This window comes from Caenorhabditis remanei, chromosome X (genome assembly GCF_010183535.1).
Source record: "Caenorhabditis remanei strain PX506 chromosome X, whole genome shotgun sequence".
Classification (NCBI taxonomy): Eukaryota; Metazoa; Nematoda; class Chromadorea; order Rhabditida; family Rhabditidae; genus Caenorhabditis; species Caenorhabditis remanei.
In genome coordinates this window covers 9,476,512-9,494,027 of record NC_071333.1, presented here as the reverse complement: position 1 = coordinate 9,494,027, position 17,516 = coordinate 9,476,512, and the positions used below count along the sequence as shown (strand labels likewise).

At 37.7% G+C, this 17,516-nt stretch overlaps 4 protein-coding genes across 4 annotated transcripts; 1 reads left to right on the top strand and 3 right to left on the bottom strand.

Annotated features, from left to right (window-relative positions):
• Window positions 1-1,068: 1,068 nt before the first annotated feature.
• On the bottom strand, window positions 1,069-5,313 carry GCK72_023851 (uncharacterized protein; the record flags this gene model as incomplete). Its single annotated transcript, XM_003109664.2, has 7 exons — window positions 1,069-1,251; window positions 1,865-1,981; window positions 2,742-2,839; window positions 2,893-2,994; window positions 3,221-3,364; window positions 3,671-3,815; window positions 5,206-5,313. The coding sequence occupies 7 exons, from the start codon at window positions 5,311-5,313 to the stop codon at window positions 1,069-1,071; spliced, it is 897 nt and encodes a 298-aa protein (XP_003109712.2).
• Window positions 5,314-8,330: 3,017 nt separating this feature from the next.
• Window positions 8,331-10,818, top strand: GCK72_023850 (uncharacterized protein; the record flags this gene model as incomplete). Its single annotated transcript, XM_053735589.1, has 7 exons — window positions 8,331-8,486; window positions 8,902-9,035; window positions 9,086-9,218; window positions 9,270-9,488; window positions 9,563-10,005; window positions 10,083-10,470; window positions 10,693-10,818. 7 exons carry the CDS (start codon window positions 8,331-8,333, stop codon window positions 10,816-10,818), a joined length of 1,599 nt encoding a protein of 532 aa, XP_053579155.1.
• Window positions 10,819-11,405: 587 nt separating this feature from the next.
• On the bottom strand, window positions 11,406-11,804 carry GCK72_023849 (uncharacterized protein; the record flags this gene model as incomplete). Its single annotated transcript, XM_003109721.2, has 2 exons — window positions 11,406-11,585; window positions 11,634-11,804. 2 exons carry the CDS (start codon window positions 11,802-11,804, stop codon window positions 11,406-11,408), a joined length of 351 nt encoding a protein of 116 aa, XP_003109769.2.
• Window positions 11,805-12,566: 762 nt separating this feature from the next.
• GCK72_023848 (uncharacterized protein) lies at window positions 12,567-16,888 on the bottom strand (the record flags this gene model as incomplete). The annotated part of the gene is made up of 7 exons (XM_053735588.1): window positions 12,567-12,849; window positions 13,104-13,194; window positions 13,248-13,401; window positions 14,031-14,132; window positions 14,422-14,548; window positions 16,540-16,748; window positions 16,832-16,888. 7 exons carry the CDS (start codon window positions 16,886-16,888, stop codon window positions 12,567-12,569), a joined length of 1,023 nt encoding a protein of 340 aa, XP_053579154.1.
• Window positions 16,889-17,516: the final 628 nt, after the last annotated feature.

Sequence of the window (17,516 nt, the reverse complement as noted above, 5' to 3'; positions counted from 1 at the left end):
GCGAGATTTCCTTCTTCTGCAAGCGTCTTCCCCTACCGGTGAGCGGAAAGAAGTCGAGAGTTTGCCAAGAAACACTGCGACACATCGTGAACGCAAACGAGAGGGTAAACACAATGGCGAGCGGAGGTTAAGCAACTTACTGACACACAGATCGGTACTAACAACCGGTAATGAGATGTTGAAAAATTCTTCATTTTTTTGTGATAAAAATGCTAGAGATGCGCATTGAAATTGAAACCTACTACCTTCGATATAAGGGCCGTAAAAAAGATATGCATCCTGCAAACTTGGATTTTAAAAACTTAAAAACTTTATCAAAAACACTTTTAGTGCTCTGTTGGTAAGGTGATCAGAGTGAAAGTTCAGTAAACCTACTTTGTTTTGTGTATGTTTTATTCCTCATTGTCAAATCACAACAATTCAGTATATAAACATTTATTGAAGTAAATGAATTATTATTAAGCTTTTTGTTGATATGAACTGTTATTCACAACATTCAAAATATGACAAAACAAAATGAATTAGGTGAACTGAGGTGTGTGCATAAACGAGTATCGATGATATCTTAAACTTTGTTTCAATTCATTTGTTGCTGGCAAACTGAACAAAAAGGAAGATGGCGTTGTGAAAAAAGAACAAGTGGGAATGAGAGCACCATTGGGGGTATCTTCCACTCATACTCGTGATTTTCAAACTAGAAAGTTTTACTGACGGCAGTAGAGAAGGTGATGGTGGGCAGAAGACAAAAGAAGAATGAGAGCAATATGAAATGCCAGCGGAACAAAAAGAATCTGGAAGGGAATAAGACACTATGATGTTTGAGAGGAGCGATTTAAGTAATGATGGGGGGAACTGTGTGACAACTGTGAGAAAACACGGCAACAATTTTAGGTTGGCAAGGGAAAATAGAGAATAGGAAATTAACTTGAAATTTTCAAAGAAATAAGTAATGAGAAGTGAAATGCAAATTCTTGTGTTGATTATATTTCTGTGGACCTCGTCGTTTCTTGAGTACAATTTAAAAGTTTTGGAACTTAAAGAGCTTCTTTGCATAGTGAAGAACACTCTTTAGCGTCCATATGTCATATATCCGTAGTAGCCAGCGGTATTGTACTGATTGTAATATGGGTAGTTTCCGTAACCAGCATATGTGTTGTAGTTGTATGGTACAATGGCTCCAGCTCCCTTGTCGTAGTAGTTTGGCATCATGTAGGCGCCGTGTTTAGCTGTCAAAGCATTCTCTTCCTCTTTCTGAAATTATCGTGTAGGTTATTATTCATTTTCTTTGAAACCACCCCATAACAATTTTCTCAATCTTCAAAGGCCTATTCCGATGAGGATGACCCAATTTTGCAACGAATTAACAAATATCTAGTGCCTGGCGGAGGTACATTTACTATTTTGTCGATTCTAATTGATGATACAACCGCAGATTGAAATACCAACAAACAAAGATGTTGTTTGATAATTAAGAATTGTTTCTTTTTTCTCCCTTTCCCAAATAGGATAATCTTCTTGACAGTTTTGCTACTTGCGACAAATAAATCTATATCGTCACAAAAATCTTCACAACAATTCTGAACTATGTTTCCGCACTATAGATTGTCAAAAGATTTCATAGTCATGCATGATGCCCCCTGATGCTTACGACAAAGCGTCTGTTTTCGGAAATTCGTAATAATTCGCCACAAACAGTTATAAATAAGCAAAAACGGATTGTAGTCGTCACTACCTCCGCGAGAAATTCAAGGACAACAGTTTTATACAGAAGGGTATTCCGAACATTCCATAGAAACCGAAAGATGCATCCGAGATAGATAAGGCATTCTTTGTTGCCGAATATTTGCCACCGGTATATTATTACCTTTACTGCCAAATATGCGAAGAAAAAGAAGATACTGGCAAGAACGATGCTGCCAATTCCGATCCATGAGACAATGTATGACCATCCGTAGTTGTGGCGAGATGTCAATTTGAGAACCTGAAAATTTAGATGATGATTATAGTCGAAGAAAATAAAATCCTTAAGTTTAAATATCAGAATGTGCACTTTCATATGATGAGAGCTATCGTCAGTTCAGTATTTCAACAGAAAAACGTGTTCCAACACTGTGTGGAATTCAACATAAAAATAAGTTTTATACTTATTATTTGCTAATTTCTTTTCAGAATTTGATGTGAAAAATTAAAGCCTGCCAAGCTTCTTGCTCGCAGTTAACTAGTCATTGGTTCAGCTGAATGGCATCAAGTAGTGAAACACTTGTGATTCAGAAGGTCTAGAATTTTCTCTATTACTCGAAATTATGATTTCAATGCAGCGCCTTCCTCATATCATGTCTCAAAATTCCTAGACCATTTCATATCTCTCAACTTTCTCGCTGTTCCCTTTCAAAAATTGAAATTCGAAAAAGTAGCCAGATGATTGTGTCCGGACTTTCACTCATCTTTCCAACACTTGATAGAAGTGTCGACATGATGCGAAAAAGAGAGTCCATCCTGCATTGTAAACATCCACATACTCAAGTGATTCTACGCTCATCGTGTCCTGGATGGCATGCCTACGTAATTTTCCCCCGTTTTTTTCATATTTCGCAAGAAAAGTGAATCAAACAAGACAATTCGAAAATTATTGCGTGATGCGACCAGAAAGTTTCAAGTGTTTTGGATTTGAACCACACTTATGTTTTCAATAAGAACAACATTTGGTCGTGCTATTTTTCAGAGTATGAAAAACTACTTACTGGCTCCCAAGATTGGTAGTATGGTTCAACATTAAGAGTGTATCTCTCACTGTAAGCAACGTAATGCCAGAGAAGCATAGCGATCGACATGGAAAGTGCTGAAACAAAGTTCCATTATTCAGATCAAAAGATCAATTGAGGGTTTCAATACCTGCCAAGATCATAAGAATTCCTGTGCCCATGATGAACTTTTTCGATCTGTTCCAGCATCCAATGAGTCCCATAATGAAGCTCAACACGACGAAAACAATACCTGAACAAATCAAAATGTGTATTAATGTCAATATTTGGTCAACTCGGATCGTGACACCTCGTTGTACTCTATTGTACAGGTTATTCTGATATTTACAACAAAAAGCTAATAAGAGGATATAATCGATGACTAATGCGTTGCCCAAATGTGTTTCTTGATAGGATAATACTAGAAGATTTGCACTAGATGCCCAACTATTCTAATATATGTATTGAAAAGAAATTACCAATGAGGTAACCGACGATGGTGGCCTTAGCGGCATAATGACGGTAGATTTCGTTATTCGAGAAATGTTCCTTTTTGGATTCAGGAACCATGAAATCATTATTCCATATGCAGATTGATCCAGCCTTGATGAAGCTTCCGATATCTGTAAAAAAAAGATTTTTGATCTCTCAATTCACTACTTCTATTCTAATTCTTGCCAATTCGTGACACCTTCGCCTTCGACAATCAATTTTATTGGTTTTGACCTTGGTTGTTTTCTAGCAACAAGTAACTGGTAACAAAATTGAGTCAACCCACACACACACACAAAGGCACTTCATTCACTTGTTTTGGTACGACATGACTGGTAAGGTCGCCAAAGACGATTAGCACTTTTTTGAGAAACTTCTTTTGTCGTATACATAGGATTATCCAAGGCTAACGACTAACAGCAATGGCAAAAGCAAACCTTGTGGAACGGTATCAGGGAAGCAGAGATTGAAAAGACCAAAGTTGCGGGAGAAGTAGATAATGTTGTGTCCCAATGCATTCTGTAGACGCAATCCCAATTCAGGCTCTCGTTTGAACGAATTGAGGATTTCTCTCCGATTCACCTGTAATAACGATTAGATCGTAAAACAGAAATGTTCTAAATGATGTTCTTCCAATCATGTTACATCCGTCGCATGAATCATGTTCCGTTCCCTAATACTTAATTTCTAATACGGACACAAACGATTTGATGTAGTTCGGTTCAACCATTCTAAAGTCCTCAAAGTCCTCAAAGTCACACAGTCGGCAGGAGACAAAAAACGTCTTCCTGTTGTATATCCTGGCGGTAGCAGCCATTTTATTGTTACTTGCCCTATTCTTTTGCGATGTGCGTTTCTGACCTTGTCCTTCTTCAAAATGCCTTTGCCCTCGCCTTCCCTCAACCTTCCTTAATGGGAGGTAAGGAGGAAGATGACCAATCAAGGAAATAAGAAGAGAGCAAAGAGACCAAAAAGGGTTACTGCCTTGGATGGCAATACAATCCGTCTCCTCTCAGAACCATCACTATTTCGTGTGCAAGGACCCCGCCAAGCCGGTTTCCCTTTTGAAGCTCTCGAGCATCGCACCGGTGTTGTGTTGTCAACAAATAAAAGTATTGAGGATGGGATAGATAGTGGGGCGGCAGATGCGAACAGGACAAAATCGGGAAGAGAAGTGAAGAGGAGCAAAAATGAGAAGAGCTTAGCTTCTTTTTTTTGTTTTTGTTTCTGAAGTGTGAATTGAAGTTTTTGTGATGTAACCGCGGTTTCGAGATGCGCGAAAAAGGGAAAGTGTTGTCTGTTTGTCAAAAAGCGAATTGAAAACAGACAATCCGAAAAGGAAAGAAAAAAGACGTTGAATTGTTGAATTCCAATTTAACGGACAAAAAAATGACGAAATGATTGAAAGTTACAGAACAGGAATTTGAGGAAGAAGAAAATGGAAACTGAAAAAAATATAGACAACTGTCAATCACAGTAACTGTATGAGAATGGAAAATGAAATTTATCCCAACTGTTTCAAAGAACCAAATTAGCGAACAATGGAAGATATTCAAAAAAAATAGATCAAAAAATGAATTTTAATCAAATTTGTAAAACTACTTCATTCTGAGTATTTTATTCTACTGTTGTTAATGCCTATGAATGAATCGAAAAAATATGATTTTTGAAAGACCTAATTAAAAACGTCTATTGAAGAAACTGCCTCCTGAATTCATCGATTTCGAAATTGACGGAATATTATCCGAGAGATGGCTACAAGACTGAATTCATAGATAAACCAGTTTAATCGAAAAATCTACTAGATTGAAACTGAGCAGGCATTTATTTCATAAATGCCAAAAATCAAAACAATGATTAAAACAGATTAGCAAACAGTATTAACTCTGCTTATCATGAACATTTTGTTATTTGGCCACATAAAAATGTAATTTCAAATAGTTCCACATTATCCAATTTGATAAATATCTACCTGAACTTCAATCCAGTTGTCAGTGACTACGGCAAAGACCACAAATGATAGCCCCACTATCGAAAAGACGGCGGCTGTCGAGAGGTATAACGGTGATGAAATTAGCATCGTGGGTCCTGAAAAAAAGTGAGGAATGACTGATAAGTTCTTGGCACAAATGAAAAACAGGGCATCAGGTATAGGAGGTCTACTCAAACGAACAACACCCATACGCACAGTCCGCAACGCGCGGAAGGACTGGGGCGGGGTCAGCGGCGCTCTCTATCTATTCTACCGCTCATACCATACCTCTCTACCTCTCTCGCACACTCGCAATATCGGACCGTACGCGGCCGGTAGCAAGATCGCATTCTTCTTCATCTTCTTCGTCTCACCGATGGCTGGACAGTACGCACGGATGCCTAAAACATACAAGGTCATCAGATATGACCCCTCGCTTTCTTCTATCCGTCCCCCTCTATTCTTCATCCACCTCTTCAGGCGGAGTAGGCTTGATGACCTAGGTTACTGCAATTTATCTCGACTATATCTCCGATGGTCCCCGCCTCCGTGATCTACTGATGATATGACCTTCTACAAAGTGATGGATTGCTCGGATAAAGGATGAAACCGCAAATTGTTGCAATATATTGGTTTTACTGAGAAGACACTAACTGATATGGAAGGGATCAAGGGTGTGGTTCACGGAAAAATAGAAAAATGCGGGACGTAAGAATCGGGAACAGGAAAATGCAAATTGCGTCAGGAAATCAGTCAGGAATGTTAACAATGGCAATAGAAGTACTTGTTTTAAGTGAAATGGACCATTTCGAAATACAAAATTGTTGTCATTGCCTGAAGACGTTAACTTAGAACATCAAACAGAACACAACTTCGAGAAATTTCTTGGGATACCATTTAAAAAGATGCCATTGCCCTAATAAAGGAAGAAAACAATTGACATCATGGTGGTACTAGCTTACTGAACAACACATTTTTCCCGACCTTCTTTTTGAGAACTGGTTTGGTATGAAATAAAAACTTAAAGGGAACACACAACCGAAAGAATAGATCCATAAAAGTGTAACGATTTTTTTGAGGAAAAGAATTAAAAGGACATTGTGAGGTCAGACAAGCCGTAAAATGAATGGCAGGTGTTAGCTGGGGCCGCCGGGGGTCACCACAGCTTTCTGAGATCGTGATTCATAGAAGCACTATTAAGCCTTTCCAATTCTTCATTTTTTATATTTCATATCTTTATACGTACTAGCTCTAAATCTAAATCTTGATCGATGAATAGAACGAGGTCATGTTTTTCTTCCGTAGAAAAATGACTGTATTTTTTTCAAACACTGTTTTCAACCACCTTTTCAATCGGCGCTTTGGAGATTTTATCTCAAATTATACAATTCTTCTGTTTTCTTCTGAATTGGTCGTAACTTTAAACTTTATCTTTATCACAATTTTCTCCGGCAGTAATTATCATTAGACCTCCGATAAAATAGGACGGTCCCTGGGACCAACCTAAATAACTGTGTTCACTAAAAATAAAACACGCATGACATTAATTTGAATGCCGCATGCACTACCTTATGCAACTGTAGACGGTATTTGTGTGCAACAAAGGTCGTGAGAACAATAAGTTTCCGTTTTTTCATTCACATGGGCTACCGTACTTTTTTAGTAAATGAATGACCTGTTCATGGCCTCCAACTTGCTCAATATTCACCTCCATGCTCCGATTAGTTTGGCCCACCGAATGTTTTATTTAAATTATTTGCCTCCCGCTTCACGTAATCAATTCTCACGGTGTCGGTGTCATTTAGTTTGGCATTTCGATGAAATCGAATACTGAAATGCAATTTTTTTTGATGTTTGAAATGTTTGTTGTGAAAGTCATAAACTTCGGTTTATAAATTCTAGCTCCGCTTACCAGCCAATTGTAATACCGATATCTGTATTTCAATAACTCCGAACTATTTTAAGCTTAAAAATTAGAAAATATCCCATTTTTCTAATTGCAATTAACTTTATGGTTCATTCTAAAAACAATTCAATCCCACACTGGTGTTACTGTAGAAAGTATGTTACGTGTGACCCCCAAATAATTAGACAACAAATATTGATTATGGACCATCTGATCCTACCTGCCTATGGCGAGACTGTTGCAACCTCGCTCTATGGAGACTACCGTTCCACCATTTTCCCACCACAACCGATATTTGGCGAAGTATTTTTGTGTGTGGTTTGCGCTTACCTCCACCTCTCACCATTTGCACCCACTCATCTTCGTCATTGTGCCGTCTTATTTCCACTTATCCCTCTTGGTTTCTTAACGGATTAATGCTAATTTTATTGTTTTTCTGGGTTCTCTTTCTCCGCCGACTTTCTTTCTTTACGTTAACACATTTGAATTTATTATCTGTTTTTCCGACTTTTTATGTTTTTACATTTTGCCATTTGACCACTTTTTAAGTTGGGCAATATATCCAATCGGTGTTTCTATATACACCAGAATGGACGTCATTCATTTCTTTTCTCTTGGTACATACCCAGATACGCTCTTTGAAATCAGCAATGAGTGTCGTGGTGTAATTGACGACCATTGGGAAAAGCCGACCCAGCTCTAGGAGTCCGGTCCGTTTTTCGAAAAATGTCCCGCATCTGGTGTGGTCTAACCGATGGAAGACAACGGAAGGCTACACACGCTCGCTCACCATCCTCCCATTCACCCCTCCTCTGACCACGCCACTCATACGCACACAGGCCGAATGGGCAACGTCTGGGGCAAGCAGTCAAAGAAGACGAAGAGGACGATGCATAATGTGTTAGAGGTTATTTTCTTTTCGGGTCCCCCCGTCTTCTCAGTCTCCCTCTGTCCGCTCGTTTGTCATTGATCGTGGATGGATCGTTTACTTGTGGTTAGGGTGTGTGCTTCGGGTAGTGGAACGAAAATGTTATGACGGCGTGTGCGCAACCCGACTCATAGAAGCTCGTTTTATATCTCAATTCGTTCATACATTTGGTCCCTTGAATATCTTAGTCCACTTCCTTTCCGTTTCATGTTAACTATGTCCTTATATTTCGTAATTCGTATTTTATTCCAAGAGACTTATTTTAATATTTTATAAATATTCAGGTGCAACATGTCCTACCTCGATCAAAGGAAACTACCGAAGGACACGAGGAGTTGTGTTGGAGGATTTCGATATGAAGGGCATAAAAAGCAGCTAAGACCGAGATATGCACAATCAGAAATTGGTGAACCCTTCATTCCAAAATTTTCTGCAATCGCCAGTGAGGTGAGAATATTTAGTTTTGTAGGCTTCAAAATGAAGACAACTATAACAAAGCACTATTGTCGTTGTTCACATCTGGGAATGTTTCCCATAACTTTGAAATTGATGAGTCAAAGTGAAAAATTTTGTAAAAAATTGAAACGAAAACCAGCACTGCTTCATTTTTGCTTAATATTAGTTACGGCTAGTGGTCATTCTCCAGTGTGGGAATGTGGTACAAAAGTTTTGAATGATTTTTTGTATCTATTGCATTTACACAAAGAACTACTCTAACTCTTATTATCTTGGTATGAGCAAGTAGGGTGAACTGCTGTCTTATCGGTTTTTCAAACGTTATGTTTGAACTCTTTATTAAGGACCATACTATCTTATCGAATAATACTCAAATCCTAAATAAACCTCTTATTGTCAATTTCAGGGTCAGAAAATTGCACCACCAAATGAAGATTGGGCAGACAACACTACAGTACTCACTGGTATGACAACTGATTCTTACACGATGGAAGAAAAAATGATTTACCAGGCACCAATGGGACGAGTGATGGGTCGAAGGTAATTTCTAATTTCTGTGACTTTTATATATCTTGAAATTTGAATTTCAGGTGCACTCGATTTGTTTGGCTGCTGGCTTCGTCACTTCTATGCATTATATCGGTGGTCAGCGCTCCGATAATGTCCTCGCTGCCAATTATCGCACCACAGTTTGGCTTCAGCATGCCGGCAATTCAATGTGACGTGAGTAGTTGGGAAACCAATTGAAGCGAATTAAAAAATGATGGATTGCAGGTCGATTGTGAAGGTCTCCTGTTCCTGATGGCAATCAAAACAATATTTTTGGTAATTGCAATTGGCGTTCTTTATTGGAGAAAAGCAATGGCTGACATGCCAAGGTTATACTTTGTACGTGCAGCACTAACCTTCTTGGTAATGTTCATCCTGTTTGCATTCTGGCTTTTCTACATTGTCAGAATAATGTTGGAAAGATACGACAACTACAAGTACATTGTAAGTTTTTCATTTTTCATTTTTGTTGTCTTCATTCTGCAAAACGCAACAAAATTTACTCATTGCGGTTTCAGGTTTCGTATTCCACCTCACTCTTGGATGCTCTTCTTTGGACACATTACCTCTCGGTTGTACTTTTGGAACTCCGACGTCTTCGATCTCAATTCATCGTTACAATAGTCCGTGATCCAGATGGTGAAATGCACACACTGAACATTGGAGCAGGATCCATTCAAGAAGCAGCAACAGAGATTCTTCGATTCTACACAACTAGATTCTCATCGTTCAACATTCATCTCGACAATGCTAGACAGACGGCAGTAGCCAAACAATCTGGAATGCAAGGTGGCACTGCTGGTTTCAAAATGTATAACATCGAGCAGTTTGGAGGACAAGAGACTGTCAGTGAAGTCAACACTCGTGCTTTGATGGAAGCAGCAGCTAGAAGACGGATTGGCGGATATAATGAAGTTATGCAAGAAGAAGTTGACTTTGAGAAGCGTGTGAAAAAGAGAAAGTGAGTTTTTAAAATGGTTACTTGAAACACCCTAGTTTACATTCTGAAAACTTTATCATAATTAATATTTATTCTAGGTACCGTCTGATGGCTGCTGCTGAAGATGCGTTCTCCCATGTCCAAAACACAGCTGAATCTACCGGAGTTCAGAAGACTGGGATCAACAACCAAATGGATTCCCTCACCGCTGCTCAGAACGTCTTCACCTGGATTGTCAGACCTCTCACAAAGTATTTGAAGACTACACGTCTTCAGTCGAGACATCCATCTGCAGAAGTCACCAGACATATCGAAAGATGTCTGACATTGAAGCTATCCCATCGGACGTTCCTCCAACGATTCTTCAGTGACAGACTACCTCACCGAGAGAATGTTGGGGAGTCAAAGTGGTCCGTGATTTGTGATGAATCCGTGAGCTCCGGTGTTCAACATGGAACGTACTTAGTGCTGAAATCGCATAATTCGGTGAGTAATTTCGCTGTTTGAAATCATGAGTTCTCATTTTGCAATTATGCTTATATTGAGTAAAGTTAACTACCCTTCACAAACTGTTTCTAGAATTTCCTAGAAACTTGGGTTATCAGTTTAATTTTGAAATAGGTTACAGTATCATCCAGAATAAGTAATTCACATTTAAATCTGATGAAATAGAAACAACGTCTTAATAACAATTCTTTTCTTTTTCAGGACGTCGATTATGGAGTACAACTCGTCTGCACCGTTTCTAGCATTCCGTTCTTCAATTTGACAGAGCAAGCCAAATCGGGCTCGGACAAATTTTCTCTCAAAATTAGCAACGAGTCGGTCGTCTAACCCACCCGTGAACTTTTTTACACACCGTTGATCGGTTTTTTTAAATATCAAGCGAAATGATACCTGTCTGTCCTTATTGTCATTTACTTCTATTCAGTGTTTTTTCTTTCTTTTCATGGTCTTTTCTCTTTAATTTTTGTCCCATACACCCTAATGTTACTGTATACGGGTTCCATCTGGCCGAGATGATCATGTTTGACATTTGACATCTCTATCACACTGCGTCACTTTCTTCGAGTATTTTTCCTTTCTAATGTCTTAAGTTTGACTTATGGTCTGTCGTTATTTTGCTGTAATCGTCAAATTTTTTATATTTATTTAGGTTGTTCTGATTTTTATATGGTAATGAATGTGATTATTTATTATGAGGAAAATACATCATGGAATTCAAATCATTGGGAGAGAAAGCATTTTGAGATCGAATAGAATATATTGTTTGTGAGGGAGAGTGACTTAGCATGTTGGTAGATGTACATTAGGATTTACCCGTAACACATCACTAGAGAACATGTCAAATCGAGAGTACACTATGAAAATGAGAAAATCAAAAAGATAAAATTGTGATGATAAAAAATGAAAATGAGAAATCAGACGAAAAGTTTTGGGAAGATGAGACTTCTCTTCTTTCTTCCAAATCTGCTGTTTGTTATTCTCTGACTATTGAAAAATGTGGAAATTCTGTCGTTGATGGTTGGGTCCATATCATAGACGATACCGTTTTCATCCATAAACTGGTTTGGAGAGAAGTTGTCGTTGATTTGTTTTTGCTGAAATTCAAAAAATTAACAAACTGAATTTGAGAACTATGGACTAACCCAATCATCTTCTCCGCGTAAATGAAGGATTGGACGGAAATCGGTATTTTGCATTCCTATCCGACGGCGTGTTAGCTTTTCGGATCTGTAGGCGTCAAGAAGACTCATTGATGAGACAACTGCGACAATCAGGTTGAAGAAGATAATCTGACGGAGAATCTGTGCCAACATTGTGATGATCGTTAACTTTTGAAGGTTGGGGGGACACTTCAAGAACTGGACGGCTGGCCGGGCCCAAATACGGAAGTGTAGAATTGAGGAGGAGGTGGAGATAATAGTTTACAACTGACATATGCGCCGGTTTAAATAGAAGATATGATATCAGAGAATTGAGAGAAAAAAACAAAAGACGAAATATAATTGGAGAGGGGCACACGACGACTTCTTCTTTCATACACTATCAGAAAGGGTGGTATCATACTGTCACACGAGGGGTATAGACGAGAAGACAGAGAAAAGAAGATGTTTAAACTTTGGGCTTTGTCATCAATCTCCCTCTACGAAACCCTATTACGATACAATACAGACCATTTGATCCGACAATGATGCAAATTGTATTCAAGCCTCGATTTTCAGCTTTCTTTTCAGTTTATTTCAGAGAATGGGAAGAAGATGGCAAGGAGTAAACAACGAGAACCTGTATTTTCTGTCTTTGGTCGAGGATTTTTCAGTGTCAAAATAATGGGACTTGTTATTTTAAAAAATTGATCAGTGACTTTGTCTATGAACTTTTAAAGTTCGAGACAAAAAACATTGAATAGTCGAACATGGAATAAACGTGATTTTCATAATATCACGTTTTAGTTGTGAACGCTATTTTTAGTTTCAAAATATATCAGTATTAAAAGAAGTATTTATTGCAGAAAAAAAATCTGAAAGTGTAATTGCCTAGATACCAGTTAATAGTTTGGTCAGAGATTAATATATCGGTTATCATTTTGTTTTCTTTGTAGAATTTTTCAGCAGCACCAATGCTAAAACTCCAAATGACACCACTGCAACTATCGTGATGCTGACAAGCCATAACGTACAGTAGAAGTCACATTCCGGCGGTCCCCACGTTTGTTTATTGATGGACCCATTGGTGTCTCCCAGAAATCGAAACTGCTCGGCGTCTATCGCCACTTGATGTAACACCATCCATGTGCAATCTTCAATCATGCCTGATGATGTATCACATTTCCAGCATTCGGGTGTCAACGCGCATTTTTCCACCCTGAAACGTACACATTGGGGAGACGTCACGATCGACCGTGTTTTCGTCGTCGCATCAAAAGATTGTCGTTCAAAAAATCATTCGATCGTTGACGACTTTTGAAGAAGAAGAAGAAAATGTAAGATGCGAATGTTCAATGAAACCAGAATTTGTACTTTCACACATTACAGTCCTTACTATCATATTCAAGACACAAACTTTGATAAGGATTTTTAAATGAGGGGGAATCCTAATCGTTCTTTGAGTTTTCTTACCATCTGATCAGATTTCTAGCTTCATTCTTCAGCAAAATGGCCATCGGGAAGTGAGGCATCAATGAACTGGTGGGGAAGTACGGACGATAGCCTGTAATCTTTTGTGTCAATTTAGTGATCGCCCAAAGAACGATCGGTTTCTACCAGAAGACGTGACTTTTCGACGCTTATCATGTGAAATGTATGTGACATCAAATTTGGACGACCTTCTGAACGGGCCGGCTTGCATCAGCTTTGTATTGAGAATTTCCACGTCATGGGTTAACCACAGAACATTTGAATAATGAGCGAGGATTTCCTGAAATCATAATAACGAAAATCAAGAACTTGGTTGCAGTCCACACGTGTGAACAATGTTTTTGGTCTCCAGTACACTTGTGACGTATTCCCGTTCTGATTAGCACTGTAGATCACTGTGCTAGTGACGTCTACGTTTGTAAAAAAGTGGTTTTGAACCCATTTGATCTTAAGGATGGCTGGTTCAAAAAGTTTTGTCATCATTGAATCATGCCTTATCGGGTATGATTCATTCCAATAAAAATGTATTCGATTCTCAGTTTTAGCTTGAGTGATATCATGTTTACTACTGTAGGTCAAAATATTTTTAATGAACAACTAATCATGAAATCATGAAGTGTTTGTCAAAACAATCACCTATAATTAGACACTATTCTAAATACAATCAACTTCTGAAAATTGTATAACAACTAACAATAATATTGCAAAAGTGTTATACTGTCAGGAAACATGTGATTTTGTTGATTAATGCTCGATTTCTTGAAAACCTGCGTTTAACTTATCATCTGTACTTCTAAATACATTTATGCTAAGAATTCTTTTTTGTTAGTATCAAATGTATATTTTCATTCATTCAGTGTATTTTGTAGATGTTCTAACATTGTTTCCTGAATATTTTCAGAAAATTACCTGCAGATAAAATGGAGTGTTGGCAGCTTTTCCATCCACACGGTTCTTGAAGTTCACCACTTCCACATTTCGGATACTGATCAATTGACTTTCTAGCGCTGTCTGAAAAAGCAATAACTTATGTTTCTTGATCTGCTAACTATACTTTGTACTTGTTCACAACACGTTCTTCCCAATGTTTTCAAACTTTTCACTGTCAAAACCCAACAAGGGTTTCAATTGCAGCGACGTATTAATCGTGGTATCATATGAAGTTTTCCCATTTCTCTCTATCCTTCACCACTCATCAACACACAACACGAAGAAAATTAACTGGGTTTGACGGTTTTCCCTGACAAAGAATGACCTCGACGTGATAAAAGTCGGGTGGAATAACAGATACTGAACGAACCCCATTGGCATGATCAAAGATAATCAACTTTGTCGTTGGGAAATTCCGATGGATGGAAGCAATTAGCACCAGAAGTCGATTCACGTCATTCATTGAAGCAGAAAGTCCAAACACGAGTTCATCGGACCTAAAAAATTTTTTTAATTTTTGATTGTCCAATAAAATGATGAATTGTTGTTATTGTCTACTACACTCACTTTCGTAGGAAGCGTTGTGACTATCAAATTATAATTCTAAAGATCACTCATATCAAAATCTGTGATCTCTGTCATTACCAAACATACGATATGCGTGCTTCCTCAATTGGGACGTGCAAGATCGTTTCCATTCTGTTGATATATTTAACGTTCACAGATTGATGTGACACTAGAGATACAAGAACTTCCCAAAAATAATTTTTCTCATGTGACCGGAAAAGTTGATAGATCAGAAGTTTAAATATTTGCAGGCGGTGTAGGCGACAAAAATTTGATACATTCTTAGATTGTGAAAAACTAAAGGAGACTATTTGGACGAATCAAAGTCGAAAGTTGAATTGGGAAATGAAACGTGAGAAAGGGATTTCTACAGTAAAAGATAACTAAAAACACACTCGAGAAGAAAGATTTTTTTAATTATTAATGGATCGATTGAATGAAATGCTTCTTTAAAAATATTACAATGCACAGTCTCCCAGACTCCGAGTAAGAACTGCAAAGAAATTTTTGATCTACCCTCATGTAACGAAAATTTTGAGAAATTAGCAGGTCTAAAACGTTATTACTTTAATTTTTAGCGTAAAGCTCAAGCTCGGAAGTAAGAAAATTTCAGTTTTAGAATTACTCTGAGAGCATTATCCAACCATTCAATCCAAAAAATTCTGGTTTCAGATACTTTTTCAAGTCGAAAAGGCAATTTTTCATTTTGATTTCGGAAAAATCTACGGGATTTTTTCATTTTTCAATATTATCCAACGAATGATAGCTCAAAACGTTCGCCTTAGATCTGTACACATTTCTGTAGGACGGTTTTTCAATTTGCTCATTAGTTTTCGAGAAATCTTTCAAATTCCGAATTTCTTTCAAATTTTTGTTATTTTCTCGAAAACTAATGAGCAAATTGAAAAACCGTCCTACAGAAATGTGTACAAATCTAAGGCGAACGTTTTGAGCTATCATTCGTTGGATAATATTGAAAAATGAAAAAATTCCGTAGATTTTTCCGAAATCAAAATGAAAAATTGACTTTTCGACTCGAAAAAGTATCTGAAACCAGAATTTTTTGGATTGAATGGTTGGATAATGCTCTCAGAGTAATTCTAAAACTGAAATTTTCTTACTTCCGAGCTTGAGCTTTACGCTAAAAATTAAAGTAATAACGTTTTAGACCTGCTAATTTCTCAAAATTTTCGTTACATGAGGGTAGATCAAAAATTTCTTTGCAGTTCTTACTCGGAGTCTGGGAGACTGTGCAATGTAGAAAAATTTGAAAAAAAGTAAAAGTTTAAAGAATTTCACGTCAAGATCTATCGAATGGAAAATTCCTAAGCTACGGATTAGAATCAACTATGCTTCAGCCGCTATTCAAAAAATGTTTGGACTCCCTAACAGAACAGTTGTATTTTTTTAGAAATAATTTATGACATGTATTCACTTTGGACTGTCAATAACGAAAATCAAGTACTTAAAAAATAATTATTATACTTTGAATTTGTTTGTAACATGAATGAATTCTTACTTTTCTCAGTTAGTAGTTCGATAAACCATGTTTTTTGTCGTAGTTAGCTGTCCCAGCCAAAACTCCTGGTAGCACCTCTCACTTTTATATTCTATGTTTTTTAGTTGGAGAAACTTAGAAACTTGCAGAAACCTTCACCATAACGACTTTTTTGTTTTTCGAGGTACGCGAGGTCAGTTGGCGTCCGTTGTCCAACAAGAAAAAAGATAGAGCAGGTGGCGACATCCCGTTGCCTCATCAATTTTTCAAAAGAAATTAAGGGTCTGCAAGGTCAGTTTGACTTTTCTGGGTTTCACTATTACTTTTTAAGATAGAGTTTTCATGACTAGTCGATTGATCTGTTTGAAATGTTATGCTCCTGTTATTCTCTTTTTGTTTTTTTGTAGTCTAAAAAATTCAAACCTTTTGCCGATATTTTCTGGAAATTCTGTTTTCACTTCTGGGCATGTTGCGAAACATTTTCCACATAGTCCTGAGTCATCGGGATGTGGATAACAATTCCTTGTTTTTCCTCCATCACAAATGCATTCTTCCAATTGCGAAACATTCAACCAGTACGGGTTCCCATAGGCTTGAAACTTCACAAACTCCAAAACTTCTTCGTAGTAAACCTAAAATTTGTTTTCGAGTTTCACACTCGGAGTTTGTATTTCAGTATTCGACTTTTAAATAATAAAATAAAAGATTCACTCACTGTTAAGCATGTAATGAGACAACCAATGCATACTATTTTGATAAATAGGGACTCCATAGCTCCATGGACAGCAACTTTTTCTCGTTTACTCGGCCAGCGTGAAATAAGAAGTGAAGAAGTAGCCACGGAGGATCCGTTCGTGCAAAAATCAATGCGCAACGACTACGATGAGCATATTCTCCGGAGAAAGAAAGGAGGAGGAAACGATGGGAGACGCAGAGAGCGTGTTCCTTCACTCTTGGGGCCATTCAAATAAGAAAAGAAGATCTTGTTCCCGTCCCTCGTTATCCGGTTATTTCGCATGAATTTCTTCTGTCGTTTGAGTGCATTGGACTCCTCATTCATCATTCTGGAGGTGCAGTTTTAACTTTTCGTTAGTTTCCCGATAGTCTTGTTGTATTTGCTGAAGTCATTGAGGTTCTCTGCATGTTTTTAAAAATTTATGTTGGAAATAGCTTGCGAGGGTTTTATTTATAAGTTTCACTCTTTATTCTGGGATTTGTTTTTTTTTTGATGAGTCACTTTCCAATATTTTGATGTTGATCTCGGAAACAAATGAATTTCAAATGTTATATTGTAGCTTTCAGCTTTTCACACTCTTCATCTTACTGCTAGCTTCCACAGTAAACAATTAACGGATCTTCCAGTTTTTATCCTACTCGAACATGTGTGAAGCTTCGCAGTT